General features: G+C 49.6%; 1 protein-coding gene across 4 annotated transcripts in view; it reads left to right on the top strand.

The window, feature by feature from the left end:
• The first annotated feature begins 477 nt into the window (after positions 1-477).
• The window catches only part of PTPRG (protein tyrosine phosphatase receptor type G), a 774,814-nt gene continuing 752,418 nt past the window's right edge, over positions 478-22,873 (top strand). For all 4 annotated transcript variants that reach the window (XM_051852247.2, XM_008260863.4, XM_008260864.4 and 1 more), the window contains exon 1: positions 478-611. In XM_051852247.2, the coding sequence (XP_051708207.1) occupies positions 527-611 (85 nt within the window). In that variant the 5' untranslated portion in view covers positions 478-526. The remainder of the gene's footprint in view (positions 612-22,873) is intronic.

Genomic DNA, 22,873 nt, shown 5'->3' with positions numbered 1-22,873 from the left:
TCCCGCCGCTCCCCTCCCCTTCCCCGCTCGCAAACATGCCTCCTTCCTTCCCGGGGCCCTGGAAGGAGCTGCCTGCCTGAAGCCCGGAGACGCCGCGCCGCGCCTCAGCCCCGCCGCCGCCCGCCGGCTCTCGGCTCTCAACTTGGGGATCCTCGCCGCTCGCCGCCGCCGCCGCCGCCTGCGGTCCCTGCCTGCCCCGCGCCCGGGGCATCGCCGCCGCCGCCGCCCGCCGCCTCTTCGCCCTGCCTGCTCGGCTCGCGCCTTTCTGAACGGAACGCAGCCCGTCTCCGCCGAGAGGAGCGTCCCCAGCGAGGCTCCGCGTTCGCGGTCACTTTTTGAGATTTTCCGGGGGGCGCTCGGTGGCTTCCTGGATTCCAGGGGGACTCGGGCCGCCGAGCGCGGGGGGCCCGTGGAGCGGGCGAGCCGGAGAAGCGCCCAGGCTTAGCGGAGGCTCGTACCGAAGCGAGAACTTACTCAACAAGTTTATCCCCCCCTGCTTTCGTCTTTTCGATGTGCGTTTTCGGACATGCGGAGGTTACTGGAACCGTGTTGGTGGATTTTGTTCCTGAAAATCACCAGTTCCGTGCTCCATTATGTCGTGTGCTTCCCCGGTGAGTGCCGGCCTCGGAGGGGACGCGGCCCCAGCCGGCGCGCGCGGGGGGATGCGGAGTTGTCGCCGGGGCGCGGAGCTCGGGCGCCGGTGCTGGGGACCCCGGCGGGGGTGGCGGGGAACCGGGTGCCCAGGACCGAGAGAGACCTGTTCCGCCAGCCCTGGCGATGTTTAGGGAGGCTGGTTGGCTGTCGGGGAGGGTGGAGACGGGGACCGCCCGGGGAGGAGAAGTAGGTACCCGGGATTCTCTTGCTCCAGCTTGGGTTTGGGGGTGCCGTGGGAGAGCCAGAGTAGGGAGAAGAGGGGACTTGCTTTGCTGATCCGCGGCCAATCGGGAGAGGTAGAGTTGGGGGGCCGTTGGGGAGACTGAGGCCGTGGGAGGATGCCTCTGTGGGCTTGGGGGGAGTCTGGGGTGTGCTCCTCTCTCCGGTAGGGATCGAAAGAGGTCAGAAAGAGGGGCCTCGCTTTGCTGATCTCTGACCCTTGGGGAGGACTGGTATTTGGTATGGAAGCCGGAGGTTGACGGCGGAGGATTGAGGGTGTGGGGAATGTTGGGAGCAGCCTGCATTTTGCTCTCGGGGGTGGGCCCCCCTCCAACCCCCTGCTGGGGGCGTGGGGCTGCCCTTGGCTGCCTGCGGGAGGCAGACTGCCTGGGCGCAGTGGGAGGACCGGGAGCGAGCGGTTTAGGGAGATGCAGGCTCCCTCAGGCCCCTTTCCTCCGCTGCTCTGCTCCCTCTGCTCCGCGGGGCCGCGGGGGTCGGGGCGCAGGGGGCGGGCCGGCGGCTGGGTTGCTGTTCGCGCCGGGGCGGATTTCTCCCCGTCTCGCGCGCCCTGCCTACCTGCATCTCTGCCTTTTGCAGGCTGTTCACGGATGGCAGACCCAGACCTGCTCCCTTCTGGCCAGGTTGAGACAGGAACAATATTGGCCATTGATGACGATAATAAATCACTGCACGTAGAGGTGTGCGGCTCGGCGACCCTCCACTTGCAGCTCTGAGCCGGCCGACGCCTCCTTCCCTCCCGAAGGGCAGTGGCCAGCCGCCTCCCTCTCTCTTGCAGGGTCCCCAGGCTGCAGCCCTGATCTCCCTAGAAGCTGTCCGGCCCCCTCTCTGGGGATGGAGGCCACGTCCTCTGCCCTGGAGTGGGGATACGGATGAGAGGGAAGGAGATGTTCGCTTTCACCTCTCCATCTCCTGAGGACGGACAATCCCCCGTTTGTGTGCCCTCTCATCCGCCCGCTCCCGGATACATATAGGTGTCCGTTATCTGAATCAGGAGAAAGAGGAACGTGCTCCGTTATTTCCGCTGTGCCCAGTTCCAGCCGCCTGTCCTCGGGCGGCTGGAGCGCCGGGCTTTGGTGCAGCGGATCGCTCAGCCCCGTCGTGCACCCTGGAGCAGGGCGCGGGCGTCTTCGCTGCCCCCGTACGGACCCGCTCAGGGGAGAGACTGGCAGCAAGTGCCCCCTTTGCACGCCCGGGAGTAGCCTAGAGGGGCGCAGAGGCAGAGAAAGCCCTGTCTTTCCTTGGGCACCCCTGTTTCTCTGTGCGCATCCCCCTGTCCCCGGAGCCGCACAGAGCTCCTGCCACAGTTCAGAAACCCAGGCAGAGACTGAACGGGGACGTGCGTCCACACTAACCCGGAGGCCGGAGACATGCCCGGCCGGGGCCAGCGCCCACGGGAGTGGGATCGCTGTCTCTCCCTGTTCCTTGAAGACTGCTCAGTATCTGTATTAACCATCTCCGCTGCTAGACTCCCCCTCTCGGCCGCGAACTTGCCGCCTGAGTGGGCTCAGATGCACTCAGGGTCGAGCTTTGCTATGGCCCTGCCTTAACGGGGTCACGGGAGGTAGCGGAGGGCAACCCTGGGAAATGGGAGGCATTGCCATGGCCATTTCTGGCTTTCTTCAGCGTGGGGATGCAGTCAGTGGGCCCACCGTGATGTTCGTGTTCCTGGTAGCCGAGGAAGCTTGCGATCCAAAATGGGATCGCCAGGGATGCCGCCTGCTTGGGGCTTGGACCATTTTCGCCTTTCTCATTTTCTTTTCGTGCCCACGCTGCGAGGTAAATAGCCCGTTCCCTCATCCGGGAGCCCAGTGGTATGGGAGAGGGAAGGCGCAGCCTTGGGAGGCGCGGGGGGCGGGGGGGATGGGGGAGGACGGGAGGGGGGAGCGGGGTTTGATTTGGAAAAGTGCGGCCCGAGGGGATGTAGCAGCTTTTGAAGCCAGCAAAGTTCAGATGTCACACTGCTGGGAGAGCTGGCATTCTCCCCCCCCCCCCCCAACACCCCGAGGTGCCGTGGCACCGCTGGACTTCAGGGGGCGCCTCTGAGCCACTGGTCGGGCTACTGCCACCTCCTGGGGCTGGCCTCGGCCATCTCCACGCCTCAGGAATGGGGTGCGCGCGCCCAGGTTTTGAGGCACTGAGGGCTGCAGATGCATCTGGGCGCGAGGAGGTGGCTTCGGTTCCGGGCTGCTGCTCGTGGCCGGCTTGAAACCCGGTGGGGGCTGCGGTTCACTTTGAAACCCCCACTTTCTGCCTCCCAGAACCTAGGAAGCGTTTATGTGTTTGACACACGGGATAAAAACGTTCCTGATTTTGGATTAGGGTCCTTGTGAGATGTTGATCCAAATCCCTTGTTACTTATTTTGGAATGGTACCAACTTTGCATTTGTGTTTGCATTTGAGTTCTCTGCCCAGGGTACAAGGTAGCTGTAGTGTGGGGAGCCTTTTGGAAGCACAGCCCTGGCTTGGGTCTTTTCCCAGCGGATAGGAAACAGTAGTGGCCTTTAATCTTTCAACAGCAGCATGGCAGGTGTGGGACCAGGGTCACAGTTAGTGCTTCCACTGATGCTTTCCAAGTGCACAGCGGAAGTATCATCAGACATGATATTAGGCAAGTTACCTCCTCCTGCATCTTTTAAAATACATAAAAAGAAAAAAAAAACAAAACGTGATGGACCCCTATAGACACAACCCCCCCACCCAGCTTCCACAATTCCCAGCTTTTTGTTCATCTGTGTCTGCAGCCTCCCTGGCACCTTATTACTGTATTATTACAATTTTTTTATTAATTAATTAATTTTTTAATCTGAGAGGTGGAGTTACAGACAGATAGGGAGAGACAGAGAAAGGTCTTCCACCGGCTGGTTTACTCCCAAATGCCCCCAACGGGCAGAGCTGAGCTGATCTGAAGCCAGGAGCCACGAACTTCTTCTGGATCTCCCACATGGATGCAGGGGCTCAAGCACTCAGGCCGTCTTCTACTGCTTTCCCTGGCCCTAGCAGAGAGCTGGGTCTGAAATGGAGCAGCCAGGGCACGAACTGGCACCCGTATGGGATGCTGGTGCTGCAGGTGGAGGCTTAATACACTATGCCCTAGTGCCGGCCCCTCCTTTATTTTATAACAAATCCTACATACAGCTCTTTTTTGATATTTGAAACATATCCCCATTCATTGGGAATTTAATCGCTTCTGACAGATATAAAATGTTGCTTGCGAGGGTTAACCTTTTATCTATTTTACATTCCCTAGCTATTGAGAGCAAACTTTTTTTTTTTTATTATTGATTTCTTCTCCCTTGGCCCTCAGAGTGAAACTCTTCTCTTTGTTTCTGATCTGTTTTGAGCCATAATTATGTTACAGCTAGGACGCTGCCGCTGGAAGCGCTACTGACGGATAAGACCGGCTGTGTACTTGGGATGTGTCAACGTTGGCGGGTCCATGATTGATGGCTGGTGAATCGTGAATTCCTCTCTAAGCCCCCTTCTACCTCTGTGTGCATGCTTTGTCCCCGTGGGCATCCCTTAAGGCCTCCTTTGTAGTAGAAGGCAAGAGTAATATTTGGAAGTCAGCCATCTGACTCTTAGGAAAGGGGTGAGAGATCACACAGGTTTGTTTTTTTGTTTTGCCCCCTTCACATGTCTTGTTTGAAAATGCAGACTCTTTATCCGGTCTCTAAACTGGGTTCCTGTGCCACAGTAAGTGGATAAAATCTGCAGTGTTTCCTGGCAGACAGTGGACACATGACGGGTGGGGAAGTTAGAACGTGAATACAAATATGCATACGGGAACTTTCGGAACTGGGGACTTGCGCTTGCTGCAGGTAGAAAGGTCACGGGAAGGCTGGCCAATATGAGACGAGGGACTATGCCACGGTGAGCCTTTGCATCTCTCACCTTCATTATGGACCTGTTTCCACTGAATAAAAGAGGATGTTGTTTACCTGGAGTGATCCAGGGAATGCTAAAGATTATGTAATGCAACAAAAGAAAATGAAAGCCCTTTTGGATTTACCTTTAGAGTGAAAACTCCATGTTAACAGCATAATCGCTTACAGCCTGGCACCGGTGGAAAGGCACTGTCTTCTTGCAATGGATCTCTTTACAATGTTCTCCAGCGCTTCCTATAACGGAATCCCTTTTGTCCCTTTACTGGAAACTTCTTAAAGAGATGGTGTGGGTGCTTAAATGAGCTTTTCCTAGGTGAAGAAAACATGAAGGCTGGCTAGAGGGTGTTGGCTTAATGCTTTCCCTTGACAGTGGAAGGTGGTTGTTTTGTTGTTTATTTGTGTTTAGTTTTCTTTGAAAGAGAGAGGAAGGAAGGAAGGAGGGAGAGAGGAAAGGAAGGGAGGAAAGAAGGAAAGAAAAGGGATCCTTTGATCTATTACCTGACTCCTCAGATCCTGCAACAGCCAGGTCTGGGCCAGGCTGAAGCTAGCAATGAGGAATTCCACCTGATCTTCTCCATGAATGGCAGGGACCAAAGCTCTTGAGCCGTCTGCTGCTGCCTCCCAGCGTGTGCATTAGCGGGAACCTGGAACAGAAGCAGAGGTAGGACTTGAACCCAGACACTCCTGTATGAGATGCTGGAGTCCCCAGAGCAGCCTAACCTGCTGTACCACACCCCCCACCCTGCCCTGTCAGTGTCTGGATTTCTATTTAGCGTTTTACTTGCAGCATGTGTGAAGATTATAATATGCGTGTGCGGTCTGTATTGATAGATTGAAAACTTACGATGAATACTTTCATCCTGGGAGATAACAGTTTTCATGGAGTCATATTTTACAACCCAGAGCTAATGGAAGAAATTCAGGGCATGGGAATTGATGCCCTCAGATTAGCCCCTGGTACGCTTTGCTTACAGGCTGACCACTCTCAGATGATGGATGGGTTGGGCCCCTGAACTGGTGTTTCAGACTGTGTCTGGAGAGAACGGAAGGCCTACGTCACATCTCATGATGGAGTGGAAGCCAAGAAGGAGCGCTGTTGCAGCTCCTTGTTCTCCATCTGAGCTGGATCGAGGTAAAGCCAGCAGCCAGCTAGAGAGAGCTAGAGAGTAGAGCATAGGAATGTCAAAGCAGCTTCCGGGAGGCAGTGAGCTTCTTGGGGAATGTGGCAGCACTCAATTTCCCCCGGAACAAGCTTGCCTGGGCATAACGTTGCACCACAGTTGCTTTCAGCCTTAGGTAAATATTTGCAGGTGATTGAAAGACCAGATATGTGTGTTTCTCTGTCTGAGAAATGGGAATGGGAATGACCAGGTTGCTTTCAGAGGGGTAAACACAGGACTACAGCAGTATCATGTGCCGCTAGAATAATCAAATGCAAAGCTGTAAAAAAGAAGCTTGGTGTTTTGTTTACAAGGAGTTACAGCCAGAATAATCACTCCAAAATAGCTAAATGCATCTGAAAAACTGGTCTTTACTCTGCTTTTTTTCCCTCCAATTCTTAAGTGTCATGTTTCGAAGACCACAGAGTTAACGTCTCTTTTTTAAAAAATCCTGGTGTAGGTGAGTTTCACGTTCGGAAAAGTCTATGACAAGTGAAATGTTTGACAGTTGAATTGGTGGCGTACTCCTATTACGAAGAAGATTGTTAGGCTTGCAAGTGATGGCCGTGGAACATTGCTTGAAGTAGCTAGAGGGCTCTATGAGCACTGTTCCCTCCTATAGCGACACCTACAGTTGGAGGGACCATTTCTCTTGTCATCATTTGTGGTCAAATGTTTGGTGTTTGGACAAGCTGCATGAGACAGCTTTCCAGGGCTATGCAGGCTCAAAAGTTTTATGATTGTGGTGCTTGATGTATCCATTAAATTTTTTTTCAAGATTTATTTATTTGAAAAGCAGTTATGGGAGAGAGAAATAGCTTCCATCTGCTGGTTTCCTTCCTACATGGCTGTAACTGTCAGGGCTGGGCCCAGCTGAAGCCAGAAGTGTGGAGCTCCATCTGGGTCTGCTACGTGGATAGCAGGGGCCGAAGCACATTGGGCATCTTCTGCTGCCCTCTCAGGTGTTTTAGCAGGGAGTAGCAGCCGAAGCAAGGCAAGCAGGACTCGAACCACTGATATGGGATGCTAGCATTATAAGAGGCAGCGTAACCCGCTGCTCTGTGGTGCCGGTCCCTAACATTTGTTTTATTCATTTATTTTTGACAGGCAGAGTTAGACAGTGAGAGAGAGAGAGAGAGAGAGAGAGAGAGAAAGGTCTTCCTTACGTTGGTTCACCCCCAAAATGGCCACTGCAGCCGGCACGCTGCACCGATCCAAAGCCAGGAGCCAGGTGCTTCCTCCTGGTCTCCCATGCGGGTGCAGGGCCCAAGGACTTGGGCTATCCTCCACTGCACTCCCGGGCCACAGCAGAGAGCTGGACTGGAAGAGGAGCAACCGGGACAGAATCTGGCACCCCAACCGGGACTAGAACCTGGGGTACCGGCACCACAGGTGGAGGATTAGCCTAGTGAGCCGTGGCGCTGGCCCTTATTCATTTATTTTTTAAATGCTTTTGGGGCTGAGTGGTGGAGTGACAGGTCACAATCAGGTGTTTGTGTTTTGGGTTTTTCTCTCTGAAGCCCGCTAACTGAATTTGATGGGATCACTATTTTACTGGGGGTAGGTGGGATTGGGAGGCAGTTGGAACATTGAATGAGACCTTTGACATCTGTTTGCCAGTTTATGGGAGTCAGTATGTTTTTGTTTTTGATTTCTATGCATCTCATAAATACAACATTAGGAACACAGTAATTCTTCCCACTATACCTGCCCTTCCACCCACTGCCCCCCTTCCTCTTCCCTCTCCTGTAGAGTCTGAGAAAGAAAAAGTAACAGAAAGAAGGAAGAAAGGAAAGAATGGAGTAGAAAAACTGAGCACTGTCCCTAGACAGTCTAGACAAGGGCTGATCTATATTACTGCTTCTTGAAGGTGATTTCGCTTTCTTCCCCCCTTTTCCCTTTCTTCCTCCCTGTTCTTTCCTTTTAGAAGCTTCATTGTCTTTAAATAAGAACCCAAGGATGATACATCTTTTATGTGCTCTTAGACATAACTTCAACTTACGAGACAGAGTATTATCCTCCATTGAATACACTAGAAGATTCTGGAGAACAAGTTTTACTGTGATTCTTGAACAAGTTTTACTGTTAAGTCTCATGATGCAACTCTTTGTGGACAGAGAGCCTGCATGGGACGTTAGTGCGCAGTGTCTCTTGTTGCTTATTTAACAGATAACACTCTTAGGTATGACGTCAATGATTGCCCAAGGCTCTTGACATGAGCTGCCTCAGATATGGAAGCCTTTTGGATATACTAGCTCGACACGGCCATCAGCAAAGTGGAAGTTCTCTCCCTTCAGAGAAAATATGTTGTTTTGTCAACATGAAGCAAGGAGAAATCTTTTAGGAGCTTGGAAGTTGTTAATGCTTTTTAATTTTTTTCTAAACTAGGTGGCTATTGAGAGCAGAGCGAAGGGGCTAAGACGGTGGCCTCTGGTGTCAGCCTGCCTGTCGTCACTAGCTGTGCGTCCTCTGTGAAATGGGGTAGAGGCAGGACCCTGACTCCAAAGTCTTTGTGAGGCTTGAATGCATGCAAAGAGTGAATGCTGTGCACAGTTAATAGAAAGGACTCCACTAATTAACTAGTTTAATTTTATGCATATTAAAGAGATGTGGATGGGGTCAATGGAAAATGGAAATGAAAATGACAACTGTATGTATAAACACTTTAACAATGTATACAAGTATGTGTTATGGGGTTTTGTCCCTGGCTTGGCTGTTGAGGGTGAGGAGGAAGGACTGGCATGTAGGGCTGCCACGTGAAATTAGTCAGATGGGGACATTGAAAGGTCTACAGAACTGAAAAGGCCTCTCTGGAGTCTGAGATAGCTGCCTGGTTGCCCTGAAAAGGGGACTCAGTTTACAGCTTAAAATGGAAGAATGCTTAGTTGCTTGCTTGCCCTTTTTTTTTTTTTTTAGATGTTTATTTATTTGAGAGGCAGAGTTATAGAGAGGGAGGGAGGGAGAGACAGAGAGAGAGGTCTTTCATCTGTTGGTTCACTCCCCAAATGGCCTCAGTGAACAGGAGCTGGGCTGATGTGAAATTAGGAACCAGGAGATTATTCCGGGTCTCCTACGCGGGTGCAGGGGCCCAAGGACTTGGGCCATCTTCTACTGCTTTACCAGGCCATAGCAGAGAGCTGGATTGGAAGTGGAGCAGCTGGGACAAGAACTGGTGCACATCTGGGATGCCGTCTCTGCAAGCTGAGACAGCCTACTATGCCACAGCGCTGGCCTCGAAGAATGCTTTTTGCAGGCTAACATTGGGCTATATGATTTTTTTTTTTTAATTTTTTGACAGGCAGAGTGGACAGTGAGAGAGAGAGAGAGAGACAGCGAGAAAGGTCTTCCTTTGCCGTTGGTTCACCCTCCAATGGCCGCCGCGGCCGGCACACTGCGGCCAGCTCACCGCACTGATCCAATGGCAGGAGCCAGGTACTTCTCCTTCCTGGTCTCCCATGGGGTGCAGGGCCCAAGCACTTGGGCCATCCTCCACTGCACTCCCTGGCCACAGCAGAGAGCTGGCCTGGAAGAGGGGCAACCGGGACAGAATCCGGTGCCCTGACTGGGACTAGAACCTGGTGTGCCGGCGCCGCAAGGCAGAGGATTAGCCTAGTGAACCGCGGCGCCCGCCAAGGGCTATATATATATGATTCTACCATGTGTCCTGTTCTCAGGCCTGTGGCCTGCGTGGTCAGCCTTGTGCTGCTGTCATTGTTGGGGGTGACTTGAGTTCCTCTCATGCCTGTATGTGTTTTGCCCTCGTGTGGCATCTGAACACGCTCATGTCCCTGTCGCCATAATTGATTTCAGTCCTGAAGAGCGTGTGAGAGAGAACCATGCACCCCTCTTTAGCTCCTACTTGCTAATCAGTTTTTTTTTCTTTTTTCAGACTGAAATCGGCATGATGGTTTTCTGGCCGAACAACAAGATATGATTTTTAAACCACTCACTTTATCTATTTTGGGGGAGTAGCAAAGTGACACAGTTGGCTGCTGAGATCTGGCTGCAAAAAAAGGAAGACAGGAAAGCAGAGTTCATGGAATATGTAACACTTCCGTGGAAGAAATAGGACAACTAGTCTTATTTTTGGGTTGTGTTACTATTTTGCTAATGAGGAGTGCGAAGCAGGTTGTTATATAATTGAGTGGATATACTTTTGAGGAATTCCTATCAGTGATCATATGAATCCAAGGGATTCTTCAGTTTTGATAACCACTGCTGTCTCATCAATCTGTGTTCTTAAATCACATGAACCTGACTACTTTGGAATAATTTGTATAGAGGGACTCGTCCCTCAGCAGTTCATGGATTGATGAAGAATTATCAGTGACTTTTTTTGAATTTGTATTTATTCATTTGGAAGGCTGAAGTGAGAGAGAGAGAGACAGAGACCGATCAATCTTTTATCTGCTGGTTCATTCCCCAGATACCTGGAACGTCTTGGGCTAGACTGGGCAGAAGCCAGGACCCTGGAGCTCAGTCTGGGTCTCCTGCTTGCGTGGTGGGGACCCAGCTACCAGGGCCGTTACTTGTTGTGTCCCAGGATACCCATTAGTAGGCAGCTGGATCACAAGCCAAGTTTCCAGGACTCAAAGTAGGCATTGATAATATGGATACAAGGGTCTTGACCACTGTATATGGAAGGCAGAGTTAGAGAGAGAGGAAGAGGCAGAGAGGGATTCATTCCCTGGTTCACTCCTCAGATGGCCGGAATGGCCAAGGCATTTGGGCCATCATTAGCTGATTTCTCAGGAGCATTAGCAGGGAGCTGGATCAGAAGTGGAGCAGCTGGGACTCCAAACTGCGTCCATATGGGATACAGGGCGCTGCGGACTGCAGCTTAACCCACTCCATCATAGTGCTGGCTCTCTTCATTGACTTTTGAAGATTGAAACTTCTTAATTGTCAAAAGGATATATTTACAAAGAAATCATTATTTACAAAGGAGTTCTGTCCATGTTTTAAAAAAAGTATTGCTGTTGCTGAAGTGGATTTGGAGGTCAAGAGCTGGCCTGTGTAGTCTTAGCTCTGTCATCGGGTAGCTGGGGTGCCCTGAGTTACCTGTTTTTGTTTTTTTTTTTAAGATTTATTTATTTATTTATTTGAAACTCAGAGTTACGGAGAGGCAGAGAGAGAGAGAGAGGTCTTCCATCTGCTGGTTCACTCCCCAAATGGCTGCAACGGCCGGAGCTGAGTTGATCCAAAGCCAGAAGCCAGGAGCTTCTTCTGGGTCTCCCACGTGGATGCAGGGGCCCAAGTGCTTGGGCCATCCTCCACTGCCCTCCCAGGCCACAGCAGAGAGCTGCATCAGAAGAGGAGCAGCTGGGACTTGAACCAGTGCCCACATGGAATGCTGGCACTGCAGGCAGTGGCCCCACCCACTACACCACAGCTCTGGCCCCTACCTGTTGTTTTGTGGAGGTGAGGTCAGGTGGTGCTGGAGCCTGGGAGTCCTGAGTACATATACCACTTATTCAGAAACCACAGCAGGACCCCAGAAACCAGGGTTGAAATTTTTGATCCATTGCAGCAGTTACCTTGGGCAAATGGGCCTCATCATTTTACTCTCTAAAATGGGAACAATGATTATGACAGCCCATATTCACCAAACACTTGTCCTGATGTATTTGCTGTGTCTGAGTGACCTATGTGCCTGAAATACTCCCTGGAGATAGAAACCATGAATGCCCCTACTTTAAAATTTTGCTTTAAGATCTTATGTGTTTATTTTCATTTTATTTGAAAAATAGACAGAAATCTTCCATCTGCTGGTTCATTCCCCAAATGCCTGCAACAGCCAGAGGTGGCCAGGCTGAAGCCAGGAGCCAAGAACTCAGTCTGAACTCCCATTTGAGTAGCAGGGAGCTAGGTACTTGAGCCATTACCTGCTGTTTCCAGAGTGTGCGTCAGCTGGAAGTTGGATGGGAAGAGGAGAGTCCAGGTACCAAACGAGATGCTCTGATGGGGAAAGCAGACATCCCAAACTATGGCTTTAATTACCGTGCCAAACCCTGTCCCTAGCCCTTTTTTAAGATGAGAACACCAAGGGTCCAGCAATGTGGCATGGTGTCCACTGGTGATGCTGGTGTCCCAAATCGGTGTCTGTATGAGTGCCCGCTGCTCCACTTCTGATCCAGTCCCTTGCTGATGTGCCTGGGAAAGCAGCGGAAGATGGCCCAAGTACTTGGGCCTCTGTCACTCACCTGGAAGACCCTGGCTCTTGGCTTTGGCCTGGCCCACCCTTGGCTGTTGTGGCTGTTTCTGGCGTGAACCAGCAGATGGAAGATCTGTTTCTCACTCTGTCTCTTGTAACTCTGCCTTTCAAATAAATAAATGAACCTTAAATAATGAGAACACCAAATCTGAAGGAGATTTGCACTTGTCTAAAGTTACCGGGTGACGGTGTTTCTTTAATCATCTCTTAGAATTAATTGGATTTTCAGAGCAGTTACTCTTTTAAGATAGTTTGTCCTAATGCACAGCACAGCCAATTAAAAGAGGCGTTACATATTTTACCCTATTACTTTGCCCAAATAAGCTAGTGGCATCAATACTGGGTGAAATAAAGGTGTCTTCCTGTGTTTGCTACAATTAAATAAGGAAGTAATGCAATTAGCATCAGATTTCATTTGGTTACATTGAAGAGAAGACCTTTCAGCAAATTACTTTAGCTTCCGAGTAAGCTGATAATAACTGTGAAGAGAGTCTGGGTTTGTTGGTGCGGAGAGGTTTTTACATCGGACTCTCCTCCTCTTTAAAATAACCTGCATCGACTGGGCTTGTGATTCGAGAACTTTTGTTTGGGGCTGTGATATAGTCACTGTGTAATGAATGGTCTGGTGTTTCACTGTCCCATACACCATCGGAGTGTGGGCTGCAGGCTCTGAGTCATGACTGCAGGATCTGTCTGAGGGAGTTGTGCTTGGCAGTGGTTTGGCTTCTGGATTTTTCCTCCAGAGTTTAGGGTTAGCCGTGGGAGCCACCTCAGCCAGCTGTGGGGTCTTGGGCAAGATCTTCAATTTCTTTGAGGTAGTTTTTCTCATCCTTACCTGAATAGCTTCTAGGGTTTACAGATTCCAAGCTGGGACCTTTAGAAGGGTTTTGCAGGGGCCAGTGCTGTAGCACAGTGGGTTAAGCTGCCGCCTGCAGCTCCAGCATCCCATATGGGCACCGGTTTGAGTCCCGGTTGTTCAACTTCTGATCCAGCTCTGTGCTGTGGTCTGAGAAAATAGTGGAAGACGGCGCAAGTGCTAGGACCCCTGCACCCATGTGGGAGACCCGGAAGAAACTCTTGGCTCTTGGCTTTGGATCAGCCCAGCTCCTGTTCATTGTGGCCGTTTGGATAGTAAACCAGCAGATGGAAGACCTCTCTCTCTAACTCTGCCTCTAGAATAAATAAAAATCTTTAAAAAAAAAATTGTTTTGCGGTGTGCAGGTTGAATGCCCAGTGCATCTTGTGATTTGTGAAGTGCATGTCTGTTAATTTTTTTCCTGTGACCAGTTTGCTTCCTAAGGTGCTAAGAACCCTTAGATTATCTTGCTATCCTTGCTACAGTTTCACAAGGGCGGAACAGGCAAGGTGGCTAGTAGATCTTGGTTAGTGGAATGCTTATAAGCTACTTAAAAATATTTTTAAAAATTTATTTCATGATGCAGGTGTTCTGACACAGTGCACAGAGCCACCCCTTGGATACCCACATCCCATTTCAGAATGCCTGGTCATGTTGTGGCTACTCCCCTTCTGATCCAGCTCCCTGCTGACGTGCCTGGGATGCTCCTGTTACCCATGTGGGAGACCTGGATGGAGTTCCTGGCTCTCAGCTTCAGCAGGGGCTATCATCAGCTGTTGCAGGTATTTGGGAAGTGAACCAGCAGATGGAGGTTGAGGATCTCTGTCTGTCTCTGTCTGTGTCTGTCTGTCGCTCAAATAAATAAATTTATTCATTTGAGAAGCAGAGAGAGAGAGCTCCCATCTGCTGGCTCACTCCCCAGATGATTGTAACAACTTGGCCAGGCCAATGCCAGGAATAGAGAATTCGGTCCAGCTTGCCCAAGTGGGTGGCAGGGACCCAACTACTTGAGCCATCATTTGCTGCCTTCTACTATGTGTATTAGAAGAAAGCTGGATCAGAAGCAGAGTGTAACCTTGAACCCAGGCACTCCAGTGTGGGATGTGATTGTCCCAAAGGGCATCCTAACTGCTGTACCATTTCCTGCTCTGATTTTTTTTGTATTTTAAGTAAACATTACCCTCATTTCTTTTGGAGGCCATGTGAAGAAATGGAGACTTGCTCATGCCGACAAAGTTATGAGTGGCCTTTCAGACTATAATGTGATATGGCTGAAGTGGTGCAGGCAGGAGTTTCTGCCTAGGATGAGAACACAAAGCTAGTTTTGGATCTTGTGTGCTGCTCTGAAAAAGGGAAATGGAGAAAGACAGCCACTTGGGTTATCTGGAGTTGGCCAGGGGCGTTCAGCCTAAACGAGTATTTTCTCAGGACCTGCAGCGTGCCAGGCATGGGGAGACAATGGTGACAGAAACAGCTGCAAGCTCCTGCCCTCATGCTATAAAACTCAGGGTCACTCTTGAAAACTTGGGAGGCTCAGCAGCCGAAGGCCCGCATGCTTGCTTGGCAACAGCAGTAACCTAGAATTAAGCAGTGGCTGCCCCTTGAGATGGGGCGCCCAGCTGCCCGCAGTGGTTATTGACAATTCTCAGCTCATCCCTGGAGGTGCTGCCAGCCACATATAGGTGGTTTCTCCACCCGAGGGACAGACGTTTCCCAGTTTTTGTTTGGTGGCTTGTTTGGGGCTTTGTAGTGCCTGTATTGGTGGTGTACAAATGTATTATATTGGCACATGTGCTAGTGCAAGCATGTGTGTTGTTGATGGATGACGTCATGTCATTCCTATCAGTGTGCCCTTGAAGCTGAAGCTCAGATACCCTGGTTCTGTCTTTCTTAAAAAGGTATTGACTTATTTTTACTTATTTGAAACACATAGTGGTAGAGACAGTAAGATTTTCTGTTGACTGGTTCACTCCCCAAATGTCCAAAACAGCTAGGGTGGACCAGGCTGAAGCTGGAGAGAGTGAAATTTCGATAGAGACATAGATATATCTTCCATCTACTGGTTTACTCCCCAGATGTCTGCAGAAAAACCAGGAACCCAGTACTGAATTTACATCTCCCACATGGGTGACAGAGACCCCAGTACTTGAGCCATCACCTGCTGCTCACCAGGGTGTACGTTAGCAGGAAACTAGAATCAGACACAGAGCCAGGACTTGAACCCAGGCACTCCAGCATGGGATACCAGCGTCTGGAGTGGTAGCTTAACTATCATGCCATATGTCCATCTCTGCCTTCTGTTTGCTGTGTCTTCAGTGTGTAGGTAGCATTGGTCATGCTCATATTTGAGGAATAAGAAGTCTGTAGACAACACTCTCCAAAGTGACTATTAGCAAGATCTTGATATCATTGTATGTGGTTTCCTGAAATCTCACGTTTGTATATTGCATCTTAAGAAGCATACTGTCCAAACTTAGTTTCTTCTTAAAGAGAATTCAGTGTGTAAGTTGTGGTGGTGGTGGAAGTCCATCTTTAAAAAAGAAGTTGGGGTGGGCCTTGCCTAGTAGTTAAGATGCTGGCATCCCAGACAGGAGTGCCTGGCTTTGCTTTCTGCCTCTGGCTCCTGACTTTAGCTTCTTGCTAATACAGATCTGGGGAGGAGGCAGCCGTGGCGGCTCAAGTCACATGGCTCCTGCCGCCCTAGTGGAAAACCTGAATTGAATTCCTTGCTACAGGCTTTGGACCCCTGCTCAGGATCATCATGGACATTTGGGGAGGGAAGCAGCTGATGGGAGCCCTCTCTGTCTTTCTGTCTGAGAGAGAAAGAATGAGTGAGTGAGAGAAACTGAATTTGTTTCTCCTGTTGCTGGCCACTAAGCTGCCTATTGCTGAAAACAAGCCACGTTTTCAGTAGAGGGCAATTTTCTGGGGCACAGCAGGGTTGGGTTTTGATGGTTGTAGGGGTGGCAGGCATTTCTTTAACCTCTATTTTAGAATCACTTCTTGGAAATCTGGTAGACATGGGACACAAATGACCATGCCCTTAGTGTTGATCGCAAGAGCAGGTGTCCTCGTTTCTGCTTCGGTTGTTCTGGAAACACTGGTGTGCAGAGGGTAGCCAGCGTTGCCCCAGCCAAAAGACATGAAGATGATGTTGTTCTGTAACCCGGGCAGGTTGCCGGACTGACCTTTTTGCTTGGATGACAAGTGTTGGCTGACTGCCTTTTCTAATATCCTCGATTAGACAGATGTTGACTGGGGCATCACGGTGATTCCAGATGTGCTTGGGCAGAAGCTGAGTTTTCTAGAACACGTGGCTAGTCAATACCTGCTTTATTTTATCCCTCTTCCACCCAGTTGTTTTCTTTTGTAAAACCAGTCATTTTCTCTTACTTGCATATGTGTAAAGGCCGTGAGTAGAAGGTGCGGAAAATCTCTTGACAGCCCTTCATTTTCTCAATTGGTCAATTTGGGCAGAAGCTGCTGAAATTATTCTGTGTGATGGAGGATGGGCATTAACATTCTTCCTGGATGTTTTTTAGGTTGTGCATTTTGGAAGCAAAATTTGATGTTGAACTATGTTAATTGATACGAGGAAGCTGTTGTTAACATTTTTGACTTTGCCTATGATATGAAATAGAGGAAAAGGTGATTTTTAGGAATTCTAGGAAATATATAAACACTGTGACCACATCAACAAAGGAGTTTGTGGAAATAACTCTTCTATGCCTTGAGACCTCCCCATAGAGTCTTTGTGAAGGGATGAGACTGAAAGATGGGTAGATTCTGATGCAGGAGGTTATGTGGCACAGGAATCAGAGTGTATCCCAGCTTTGCCGTTTACAGACTTTGGCCATTTACTTGATAGCTTTTCTCCTCTCTAATATGGGTGTAATGAGCACTTTAGTCTCCTAGACTCTGTTTGAAGATCAAATAATTTGAATGCATGGTACTAGAAAAGCAGTAGGTATACAGTGTGAGAAGTACTACCTGTTCTTAAGACTTAATGCTTACATAAATATGTTCTAACTTAATACAGTACAATTTGTGAAAAGCTGGAGAGTTGAAGCTCAAGGGGGATGGATTATTATTATTATTATTATTAATGAGGTGGCAGGAACAGAATTTGAACTGGCTTTCCGGATCTGTGGTGGTGGATGAATTTCAGGCTCCAATGGCTGCTCAAGAACATTTGATTTTGTTTTTAATTTTTATTTTTAAATTGAGAGGTGCAGAGAGAGAATTGATCCATGCACTGGCTCACTCCCCAGATGCCTGCAATGGCCAAGGCCGGGCCAGAGCTGGGAGCAGGGAACTCAATCCAGGTCTCCAATATGGGTAGCACAAACCCAGTTACTTGAGCCATTACCACTGCCTCATCTGCCCCAGGAACATTTTTTTTTTTCCAATCAATAGAAATGTAGCACAGGTGGCTATTAGGGTTTAATTTGTCCTGCAGATCCCCAGCTTGGAGGAAAAGGTATAAAGCTATTCTTTGTCTTCTCATTACTGAAATTACCAGCATGAGTAGGAAGCACATGTCTTGGTATGTTTCTGTCTGTCAACGTGACACGGGCTCTATCACATCCCATGGGTGGCTTTAAGTAGGAGCATTCACTGAAAGACATCAGTAGGTGTTTTCCTCCTGCTCTGTGGTGTTTTGTTTTCAGTTTTTCTACAGAAAGATCAGGAATTGGCGTTTGAGCTGTTAATTTTCTTTCCTATAGCTGTGGCAGACATGGCTAATCAATCACAGAACTTGTTGTTAGTAAAGGAGAAGTTGGCCTAGGAGAGGATGTTTATGCCTTCTGTGTGCTATCCTAAGACAGACTCACCAACCTTTGAAACTAGCATAATAAGGAGAAGCATACCCAAGAGGCTTTTATATCTTTGCAAATAGCTATGCTGCTACACAAGCAATTTTTTAAGGCTCCCTGATCCATGACATTGATTTGGACTTCTATTTGACTCACATTTGTTTATTCAGGAAAAAAAATCCACCCTCATGTTAGTGGTTACATCATGTTCTAATTGGCTAGATCCACTAGTGGAGGTTTAGGGATCTAAAATTACTCGCTTATGTTGCCTTTCCTCAAAGCCCAGAGGTTTTGCATCAGATTATGACACTTGTAGGGCTGTTTGTATTGCAGAATGACACTTTGTTGAATTCTTAGCTGTTTAAGTAAGTGTTAAGTATGGGCTTGGTGACAGCACTTCTTAAAACTGTGACTGACTTAATGGATCTGTTGCCCGTGTTGTTTCTACCTGGTAACATGTCTTCTGTTTACTCCAAATACATTGACTACATTGACGCTTAATCTTTAGAGTTACTTGTTTCTCATTACTTGAGAGGTCCTTGGATCAGTGTTTTGTTTTTTTTTTAAGGAATTTGGACAGTAAGGATTGAGGGGGAAAGGGATTCTGTTGTGAGGCTGACATTAGATACATTGTTGGTGTTGGGTAATCTGGCAAGTACTTGGATGCTCTCTGGATGTGAGTTTTCCCCAGAAGATCCCTTCTAGTCTTGAGCCTCAGCTGATTTCCTGTGCACTTTCTGTATAACTGCTGTGTATAGTGTGTATAGGTTCATTCCCCAAATGCCTACCACAGCTGAGGCTAGGCCAGAGACAGGAGCTCCATCCAGGTCTCCCAGAGATCTAAGTACTTGAGCCATGATCTGCTGCTTCTCAGAGTTCACATGAGTGGGGAGCTGGAGTTGGTAGTGGATCTGGGACTTGAACGCAGGCACTCCAGGATGGGATGTGGTGTCCTAAGTAGTGTCTTTTTTTTTTTTTTTTTTTTTTTTTTTTTTGACAGGCAGAAGGGACAGTGAGAGAGAGAGACAGAGAGAAAGGTCTTCCTTTGCCGTTGGTTCACCCTCCAATGACCGCCCGCGGCCGGTGCACTGCGCTGATCCGAAGGCAGGAGCCAGGTGCTTCTCCTGGTCCCCATGGGGTGCAGGGCCCAAGCGCTTGGGCCATCCTCCACTGCACCCCCTGGCCACAGCAGAGAGCTGGCCTGGAAGAGGGGCAACCGGGACAGAAACCGGTGCCCCGACCGGGACTAGAACCTGGTATGCCGGCGCCGCAAGGCAGAGGATTAGCCTAGTGAGCCGCGGCGCCGGCCCTAAGTAGTGCCTTAACCGCTGCTCTGAATGCCTGCCCCTGGAAGGTTAATATTTCAGCTATACTAAGTAGAAACTATTATTCAAGTTAATATCATAGGTTTCTTTTTGTTGTTTCACATGGCTGCCATAAAATTTCCAGTGACCTGTGTGCCTCTCACTTGTGGCTTGCGTTGTACTTGTCTGGAGTGCTCTTTGCAACTTTATCCCACCTTCCCCAGCAGCACTTCTCAGCAGTAGGCTGCTGTGTGGCTGCCCCTACCTCTAACACAGGAGCAAGAGAAACTCAGGTCGTTGCCACAGAGGCTCCCTTCTGGAAGGTGCTGTTGCTAGGCAGCGCTGCAGACTGGGTCACAAGATAGTGAGCTGGGGTCATTTGGCTTTGCATGTGTGTTTGCCTGTCTGTGAAATGGGATCACAGTCCCAGCCCCATGGGATGATTGGAGGAGTAAATGAGGTGAACTATGGCAGGGTTTGGCAAGGCTTTGCACGTAGTTAAGCGTTTAAAATATCGCCACTCTTGTTACCTGGCTGGCTCATGAGTGGGCTTGAAGCAGAGTTGCTGATGCATCGTGGAGCCCATGGAGGGTTGGAGACTGGCCTTTGGCGCTGAGGAAATCCAGGGGTAGCAGAGGATACCTTGAGCTTTCTCATTGAGCTCATGCACTAGAAGGGGCCTTGGAGGTCCTCAGGGATTGCCCGTGGCCCACAAAAGTTCCTTAACGGAGGGCTCATTTGTCATAGTGCTTAATTCCTTCCTGCCCGATGGAGGACACATAATTAAAAAAAATTTTTTTTTTTTATTTGAAAGCCAGAGTGATACAGAGAGAAGGAGAGAGAGAGAGCTTTTAAATCCACTGGTTCACTTCTCAAGTGGCTCCAACAGCTAGGGTTGGCCCAGTCCAAAGCCAGGAGCCAGGAACACATCCTGGTTTCCCACATGGATGGGTGGCAGGGGCCCAAGTACTTGGGTCATCTTCTGGTGCTTTCCCGGACACTTTAGTAGGGAGCTGGGTCAGAAGTGGAAGCCAGAATTTGAACCAGCATTCCAGTATGGGATGCTGGTTGTCACGAGCTGACCCGGGAAGGCACTTTGGATTTTTCCTCCGACAGAGTCCCAGACCCTTGCATTCGCTGTTGTGAGGCCCAGTTTGCAGTTTTAGTTAACAGTGGAGTTCATACAGGACCGAAGAGCTGTGGCCTCCAGGTTGTTACCTGTGGTCTGGGCTTGAGCACAGCTTTGGGCACATGGCCTGGGTGGAGGTATGTGTATATGTGTCACGTGTAGAGACCTCGGCACCCGCCCCCCCCCCCTTCCTGTTAGGCTGGTTGGCTCTTGCTCACATGGTAAATCAGTGTCTTTTCCAAGGGGAAGCAGTGCTCTGTCCTGGCCTCCCCATCCCCCAGTTAATTTGGAGAGAGAAATGGGGAGAATGTGAGAGACCACCTGCTCTTAGGAGAAAGCACCCCCTTGGCAGCAGGGGAGGGGGAGTTTGCTGCGTGTGTGGGTTAAGAATGCAGGCATAGATGCTGATGCCTAGGAGCCAGCGCAGGGACAGCTGGGAAAACCCCAGCCCTGTGTAATTGTTTCTCAGGTTCCCCCAGGGAATGCTTATTTCCCTGGGAATGTCCTGGGCTGGGTGGACTCAGGCCCTTTGTTTGTTGCAGGTGGCAGGAATCTGGCTTTGGGCTGCAAGTTCTTTGAGGAGGGCTCAGCAGGGGTGCTGAAGTCTGTAAGGGAGGGTGAGGAAGGGGCGGGTGCTCCGGGGTCCTCAGGCTCCGCCTTTGCAAGCCCAGGGGAGAGTTCCAGGAGCAGCTGTGTCTGCCTGCCTACCGGGAAAGGAGAGCAGGTGCTCCCAAGCAGAGCCAGAGTGACTCTTAAAGGAGCCTGGGCCTCTTGTGCCTTCAGTCTGCACATGGCTTTGGTGTTTCCCTTGCGGTGTTGTGAGGCACACCCACTTTGAAGGGAGTTTTGTCATCACCTGCCTCTGCTGCTTGTGACGGCTCCTTTCCTCCCTGTCCCTGTCCCCAGAGCCCAGGGGAATACCTCCCTCTCCAGCCTATCTTGGGGCAGAGGGAGAGAGGGCATCCTGAAATTCTCCTTCTGCAGGTGTTGGAGCAAGGTAACTAACACAAACTGCCATTTATTGAGCACCGTACTTTGAGCATGAACCAAACACGTTAGGGGCTGGACACGCCTTGTCTGTCATCTACACTTGTATTTCCCAGGCTTGCAAATGGAACTCGTGCTAAGAAACTTGGAAACTGAAAGTGGCAGACCCAGCCTTGAGACATCAAAGCCTGCCTTCTTCTTTGTAACAACCCTCCTGCTGTTCATCATAGACAACCATCTATGTGCATCTTGTGAGTTGCATGGAACTCTGGGTCCCTTCAGTTTCATTGCTGAATTCTGAAAAGAGGAAATGGCCAGATGAGAGAGGACCAAAGATAAACCTGCACGGTTGTCTTAGTTCTGCGGCACCTGGCCACTGTAGGGATGCCTGAATGGGGTCATGTTTTGTGTGATTTAGGGTTTATGAGATGCGAGACTAGCCTTTGAAGCTTCCTGAAGGATCCAAGCGTTAATAAAAGTAAGGAAAAAAGCTCTTACTGGGTAAGTGTTTTTATTCCTGTGGCCAAGAATAAAGTAAAAGCACCTGAAACATGATGATTTTCTTTTGGCTGCTGAACGCTTTCGGGAGTTACCTTGGGTAACAGGATGTAATTAGGCCCTTCAGCTGCAGAAGGCATGTCAGAAGGGGCCTGTGCCATGGGTACTGGTTTCTGAGTAGTTGGGGAGAAATAGCGTCTTTTGAAGGTGAGAAAATATTTGTTTGCTTTGCTGCTGTCCTAGGGCTGGAACATCATAAACACATGTTCTTGAAGCCTTCCGGCTTTTCAGAGGCTGTGGGACTTGGGCCACTCAGGTGTACTTGATCAGTGAAGTTGGTGACACTGGCTGTTTTGGGGCGAGGCGGGGAAGCAGGTAACCGGGGACGAAATTCTTACCTCTTCCTGGGGGTGCGTGGTCTAAAGGCTGTGCAGGTGGATGCTGTCTGAATGATGAATCCCATCTCACTGTGTTCTGGAGGGGCTGCTGTAAATCTAGAATCAACAATGCCCTGAGAGACAGTTGCCAAGGTTCCTTTCTGTTCTTGCCACACCTGTTAATTAGTTCCCAGCGCTAGTTAATCAGTCTGCAAGTGTGAGAGCTCTGGGGTGGGAGGCAGGGTCAGATCAGTGTCTTCACACAACAGCAGAAGCCCTGGTTTCAGTGGAAAGGTTTCCTGACATTCTCTTTGCCCTTGGTTCCCTAACTCTGTGTTTGCTTCGTTTCTGACTGCAGGCTCTGCCCAGTCACGGGGCTTTTTTACTCCTGGTGATGTTAGGTTTGTGCTTCCCAATTTGAAATCATGTGACCACAGGAATGTGAGAGGGGCATAGCAGAGGCGAAGAAGTGCAGAGTCAACAGGAGAACCCAGAATGAGTTGCTTCTTTAACTTGGCAGTTGCCATGCCCCTGTTTATTTACTTTTGGCTGGAAGTGCTGAATATATAATAACACAGATATGTCATAAATGCAGGTTTAGCGTCTCTTATCTGAAGTGATTGAGATCAGAAGTGGCTTGGATTCTTTTGTTTTTCCTTCGTTTTTTGGAATATCTGCATATATGAAGGCATTTCAAAAAGTTTATGGAGGGGGCCGGCGCTGTGGCATCGCGGGTAAAGCCACTGCCTGCAG

Source organism: Oryctolagus cuniculus, chromosome 10 (genome assembly GCF_964237555.1).
Source record: "Oryctolagus cuniculus chromosome 10, mOryCun1.1, whole genome shotgun sequence".
In the NCBI taxonomy this organism is placed as follows: domain Eukaryota; kingdom Metazoa; phylum Chordata; class Mammalia; order Lagomorpha; family Leporidae; genus Oryctolagus; species Oryctolagus cuniculus.
The sequence above is the reverse complement of the archived record's forward strand: the minus strand, read 5'-3'. Positions and strand labels throughout refer to the sequence as shown.